At 32.9% G+C, this 6,669-nt stretch overlaps 2 protein-coding genes across 2 annotated transcripts; both read right to left on the reverse strand.

Annotated features, from left to right (window-relative positions):
- Nucleotides 1-3,267: 3,267 nt before the first annotated feature.
- LOC107633353 (uncharacterized) lies at nucleotides 3,268-3,705 on the reverse strand. The gene has a single exon (XM_016336991.1). It carries the CDS (start codon nucleotides 3,703-3,705, stop codon nucleotides 3,268-3,270), a length of 438 nt encoding a protein of 145 aa, XP_016192477.1.
- A 48-nt stretch (nucleotides 3,706-3,753) lies between these two features.
- On the reverse strand, nucleotides 3,754-4,682 carry LOC107633354 (uncharacterized). Its single transcript, XM_016336992.1, has 2 exons — nucleotides 4,416-4,682; nucleotides 3,754-4,365 (listed from the first exon to the last, which is right to left on the reverse strand). The coding sequence occupies exons 1-2, from the start codon at nucleotides 4,680-4,682 to the stop codon at nucleotides 3,754-3,756; spliced, it is 879 nt and encodes a 292-aa protein (XP_016192478.1).
- Nucleotides 4,683-6,669: the final 1,987 nt, after the last annotated feature.

The following is a 6,669-nucleotide window of genomic DNA, read 5'->3' on the forward strand; positions in this document are numbered from 1 at the left end:
TGCACCAAACCATTATACTTGATAGCACAGGGTTTTTTTTTTTTTTGTTCACAATTTTTTTTTAAACAATAACAACCATAATAACCACAGCATTTCTAAAAGTGCTTCGATGCACCTGAATTATTCTTCCATAATTTTGGAATAGTTATATGATTAGAAAAAATAACAGGTTAAAATTAGCATAGTTAAAAAAAAAATAAATTAACATATTGCTAAGTAGACTTAACCAAAACATTTATATAATAGGACCAAAAGATGTAAGTTTCATGTACATTGTATTCTTGCTTTATTATCAAAAGAAACTAATTAGCACACTTATGCAAACTTAAATCAAAGAGAACAATCTTCTATTGTTATTTTAATATTTTCTTGATATTATTTTGATCTCAAACATGAGTTCTAAGAACTAAGACATAAACAAAATTCAATCATTTTGAATTAGAAATATATGTGGGTCTAATATATTCTTCAATTTAAACTTTAAAAATCATACTTAACAACAAAGACAAGTATAAAATTTTTTCAACAGACAGGTATATTTAGTTATTGGTGGTGAAACATTATGTGACTTAAGAGTAATAAATCTTTTTTCAATAAAAATAAAACATAGAAATGCTTAATGAAAAAAATATTCCTAGATTCAATTAATTAGTAAAACAAAATTTTTTATACTCTAATTTTTTTCTTTTTTTTTAATTTTTTTTAACTTTATTATAATTTAAAAACTTTTTTTTTTGATATTACTACATCAGAAAAAGGGTCTTGTTCTTTTAATATATCAATTCTTCTAGTAAAATTAACAAATCAACAAATCTCATATTATAAGACATGCTACTTATACATGTAACATATCTAGGAGGGCAATCAACTTGATACTAATGTAAAAATTTAATATGGATGCAAAAATATGTTGGTTTCTTAAAGAAATTAAACCTTAGTGAGCTTCTCAAAGATGGTGTTGGTGCGGGGAGGAATCTAGTTGCTTCGACGGCGTATCGACGATGACCATAATCTAAGATGATCATCCCTGTGGAGTACCCGCGAATGGATCGAGCCTCGGTTTCTGGTATTTCGGTGCCGGAACGCTTGCCGAAACATCGCACCTTCATCCGGCAGTTCCTTTGCTTGCATCTCGAATCCTAACAGTATTTTCTGTAATTTTATTAAAAAAATAAATTTTTACTTTTAAAAAAGAGAAATTACTTCTGCAACACCATCGACGACAGGATCTCATAACTTTCTATTCTCTTGATCGATGTCGTGAACTTGTTGCCAATTGCTCCTTCTTCACTGACGGCAGCAATATTCTAACCCCTGCCACTATCTTTTCTCCTTGAAGCTGCATCAACAGCCACCATCACCTCTAACTTATTGTTTTTCATCTCTGCTACTCGTCAGAAACAAATTTGGAGCCTCTGCCATGTCTTCTTTGTTCTTCGCCAGACACTCTCCTAACTGCAGCACTGATTACTGCCATTCTCTATCTTTTCTGTCAGTTATTTTTTTCATCACCGGCAAGGTCCTTTTTTGTCCTCGTCGATAAAGAGAAGAGCCTGAAAAAAAGAAAAGAAAAGGGAAGAGATAGAGAAATTCAAGAATAAAATTGAATTATAAAACCATTTTTTAAATTTATTCAGTAAACTTTTATTTGAAATGTTCATTAAAATTTCATGTTTGCATTCAGATCTTAAAAGAAAAAGAACCATTCAAAGCCAAGTTCTTCCTCTAATTATATATGTTTTGAAGTTTCTATTTTATATTTACGTTTTTAAATGCCACTTATTATATAATTGAACACTTGTCCTTACATGATACTCTACCAACTGAGACCTTTCGATTCAAGCGGCATTTAACTTCTTCAAATATGTGTAAGAGATGTAACAAGGCGCAGGAGACTATGGAGCATTGCCTTAGAGACTGTGAATGATCAAAGGCAATTTGGCAAATGTTAGATCCTAGTATCCTGGACTCGACGGCTAGTACTGCTCTTGAAGAGTGGTTTCGGAAGGCCTTGGCTAACAATGAGGCGTCTTTTGGTGTAGGGCTTTGGTAGGTATAGAGACATAGGTGCAATGACATATTCAATACTGACAACCCTTGGACAGACCACAAGGTCGTTGCCTTGGCCAGAATTACCGCCAAGGACTTACAGGTTTACAAGAATCGAAACGATGCCTTTAGGTCTCTCCGAAATTGCCTATGTTGAGAACCACTAGTAGGCAATAGTTTTAAAGTTAATTGTGATGCAAGCTTGTATATGGATTCAAATTTAGCATAATTTGTGTGTATTATTAAAGATTCTAAGGGAGATTGGATCTCAGACTGCTCTGGAAGCATTTCCCCTGATCTATCATCAGATGTGAATTATTTGCTGCTTGGAAGGGGCTGGTTTTAGCTTAGAATTGCGATTTGAGGGATATTATATGTGAAACGGATTGCCTTGACATTCTGCCCATCATGCATGAGCTTACAAGTGGGTATTCATTTGAAGTAACAGATTTGGTTCACAAGATTCAGGAGCTTTTATCTCGTCCTTGGCTTGTTCACGTTGAGTGGGTGTCTCGAGAAGTAAATAGAGCTACGAATTAGATGGCTAGATATGGTGCTAAGAGTAACTCTAATCATGTTATTTGGTCTGAGCCTTGTGTTGATTTCCAACAAATTATCCACTCGAATATAGAATAGTATTTACTTTATTACTTTTCATGTTTAGACAAAAAAAAAATTGAACAGTTGTCAAATAATTAAACTTACCACTTGTCAAATATTTAACTGTGATATTCGTCAATCAATTAACATATTATTACTCTCCTACTAGTGTATGAATCTGTGCTGAGCACGAAAAAATTTATAAAAATAAAAAAAAAATTATATGATTAGATATTTAAAAAAAATACAATAATTATTATTTTAAAAATTTATAAAATTATGATCAAAATCAAAGTTTAACTTAAAAATAGTGAGTAATAATCATTTTACACTTTTTTTAAAGTAAAATATTATACATTGATATAGAATTTAAAATAAAATTAAAATATTTACATTAGAATTCTATTTTTTCAAAAACTTCTCTATAAACAACATTAATGGTTGAATTTGCAGACATTCCTACATGTTTTACTCTCTTACTCTTAACTCTTGAAAGTGTCACATATAGTTGGTCATGTGTAAAAACTGGTTTGGGCAAGTACAATCCAACATGAGATAAAGTTTGTCCCTGAGATTTATTAATTGTCATGGCAAACAATACTATTATGGAAACTGTCTTCATTGGAATCTAACTGGGACAGTTTCATTTGTTGGTATCATATTCATTCTTGGAATCAAAGCAATATGACCAACATTGTTACTCGTTAAGACTTCACATTCTATGACATGATTTCCAAGCTTCCTAACTTGTATTCTTGTACCATTACAAAGACCACTGGATTGGTCAATATTCCTCAGTAACATCATCGGAACACCAACCTTGAGTATTAATTTATGTGGAGACAAACCAGAGCAATTTATGCTATTCAGTAATTCAGGACCATAGAGATCTAGCTGGCTTTCCATATTTCCTTCATCCATACAAATCGAATCTGAACTGAGATATAATTTTTTCCCTCCAAGAATGATAGCCATTAGATGGTTGTTGACCTCTTCAACAATGTCCAGCGTGGGAGCCAGTATAGTTCTTGCTTCAAAAAAATCTTTTGAGGACATGTTATCCAAAATATTTGGATAAGAAAAATGAACTAACTCATCAAATGTCTAGTCCGAAAAAGGAATAACAATATCTCCTGAAAGACATATCTCAGATTCACCATCCATATTGTTACCTATTAGACCATCACCAACTTTCAATAACCACTCACCAAATTGCTTTGTCTCATCTTGATCTAAAGCAGTTGTCCCTACAAAGACTCTCATGTTTTTTGTTAGTTTGAGCACCTGACAAAACTTCCAAAGGCAAGACGAATTAATGGTTGAATGAACGATATTTTGTCTCGATCCTCGTAAAATGATAGGAAGAAATTGTCTAAAGTCTCCACCTAGTACAACCACTTTTCCTCCAAAGGGCAAATCTTTGTTATATGTTAGAGAAAATCTCATGATATCACCTAAGCATTTATCAAGCGCTTCATAGCAATACCTACTAACCATTAGAGCCTCATCCCAAATTATAAGTTTGGCTTTCAACAGCAGCATTGTTTGAGGAGAATCGGGTTTAATGTTACATACAGAATCCTTAGTTATATTCAGCGGTATTTTGAACCTTGAGTGTGTTGTTCTTCCATTGGAAACAAGTAAAGATGCAATACCACTTGAAGTAATGTTTAACACAATATCACCCCTTGAGCGAATCTCAGCAGACATAAGGTTCTAGAGAAATATTTTTTCAGTACTCCCATGACCATACACAAAGAAAAAACCCCTTCATCACAATACATAGCTGTAACAATTTTATCGAATGCATATTTCTGCTCAGGTGTTGCGATGGCTAACATGTCTGAGGCATTTTTCTTTAAATCATCCCTGTTAAAGTTTAGCTCTTCCCTGATAACCCTTTCGGTTAACAAAGAACTATCAACTTCAGTTGCTAAAGGCATAGAAGGATAGTCTTTCAAGATTTTATCATAGGAATGTAAGATCTTGTCTATATCCATTAAGCACAACTGCTTAATCTCATCATCTGACATGGTTAATTTTGTATATTATACGATACTATAAAAATTCAATCAAACTAAAAATGATCAATAGTGAAGAACTTTTATAATTGCAATTAATAAAAATTCACTCCTCATGTTCATCACGGTTCTCCGTCGATACAAAATATCATCTGAGAGTTCATGCTAACATCTATTCCAGACATGTTCTGGTCTTGAGATATTGTTGGATGTTAATAGAATGACAAACAACCTCCTAACATATGATCCTGAGGCCCACGAGCTTGCTTCCTTAATTGCATCCATGAATTCTCTATCATCTTGTAAGAGTCCAAGGGTGAAGCATGCATCTCTATACGTAGCATAAATTGTTCCTCCTACTGTTCTTATATCTCGAAAATGCATACATCCTCTTTGAGTATTCAAGAGAAGTCGTTGGTAATATTCTTCGGTATTTGCTGCAAAAAAAAACTTGGTTAAAACCCTACTTTTAAGTTGCTAAATGGATTAGGCTACGCAATTTCAATTATTATGATGACAATCATGCATGAGAATTAAGTGTTATTTAGAAAAGGGTTAAGATTAACGACAAACATGCATATATGTTAGTCATGCTCTTATTATGTTTCTCTCTTTTTTCCCCTCCATATGCATCTTTGTTTAATGTGATTGATTTAGTCTAGAATTTTGAATGTTAAATTAGTGGAGGCTATACTGCTTGGTTCCCAACAGTCAACACTACTTGAGGATGCTTGGCACAAACTATTCTAATACAAACTTCTCTTGTTAGTTGTCACCCATACGGGAGGAGGAAATTTAAGTCTTCAAGATGAGAATAATAAACAAAGAAGTAAGAAATAATCTGATTCTCAATTTTGTTGTGATGTGCGTATTATTTCTTATCAAAGATATACAATATGCTTTTTGTAGGATGTGAAAGTAAGCGCAACTCAAACTTTGTTGTTTTTGGTCGCATAAACTCTTATATCCAATCTGCATTATTTAGTGATTATGTATCTTGGCATTAGTACATATCTTTGCAAGCTAAAATTTATAATTTTATATAACTACCTATGAAAATCTTGCTAAAAGTGCCCCAACTCCTCTCTTTATTGGCCGAATACAACATGAGCTATATATTAAATATGTTTTTGACTGCAGAATCTTTTTTTATGATGAAAAGATTATGTTTTCTTGCAGGAAAACACAGAACTGGATTTTGTTTTTGTTCTGTTTTTAAATGAATAGTCCCAAGAAAAGTAAAAACTACTGAGGTTGAAATTATGACAATTATAAGGGTGAGGATCATACAAATGTGGGACTAAGTGTATGAAAACAGAGAAACAATTGTGTGTATGAATAAAATTAGAAGTACGTGCTCATTCATCAATACCATTTCAGTGGAGCTAATGGATTTGGAGTCTTTGAATCTCGGTAAAGACCAAAGTCTGATTACTTTGACATGAATCTTCCAACATTCTTTTGGCAGTGCAATCATCTCCAACAAATCATATCACCTAACCATTTTTTCTCTAGTGAAAAAAATAAAAGCAAACGTAAATTCTAGCAAGTACGTATGTTAAGATTGTAGGACCACACTTTTTAGAATTTTATAGCAACTAAGAAGAGGTATATTTTTGGGTAAATTATTTTAAAATTGGAGTGCATCAAAAATCACATATCTTCCATAATTCAAAAGAAGAAAAAATTTGTCTTGATGATTTAAAAAGCGAAAAAAAAATTGAGTTGAAAATAAAACACTTATTCTACATCATAAATACTGACAAATCAAAATGTACTGAGTAAAAAAAAAGTATGAAAATAAGATCTGAATTGATGCCTTTCTTGCAGCAGCTCACCTCCATCAGTTACAGATAGAGAGCATTCTAGTGAGACGGCGATCTGAACGATAACAACATCAGTAAAAGTCTCTTCTTGCCGGTCTGCTATCTAACCTCTTTGGTCACATTAGCATCTCCGATCGTCGTCGACCTCCTCGCCGGCACAACCCCGTCATCAT

This window comes from Arachis ipaensis, chromosome B3 (genome assembly GCF_059453495.1).
Source record: "Arachis ipaensis isolate K30076 ecotype BB chromosome B3, ASM5945349v1, whole genome shotgun sequence".
Lineage (NCBI taxonomy): Eukaryota > Viridiplantae > Streptophyta > Magnoliopsida > Fabales > Fabaceae > Arachis > Arachis ipaensis.

Coding starts and splice junctions, on each gene's coding strand:
- LOC107633354 (XM_016336992.1), bottom strand. CDS start 4,682: ATGTCAGATGATGAGATTAAGCAGTTGTGCTTAATGGATATAGACAAG. Junction 4,366..4,415: donor CTATGTATTGTGATGAAGGG/GTTTTTTCTTTG, acceptor ATATTTCTCTAG/AACCTTATGTCTGCTGAGAT.
- LOC107633353 (XM_016336991.1), bottom strand. CDS start 3,705: ATGTCCTCAAAAGATTTTTTTGAAGCAAGAACTATACTGGCTCCCACG.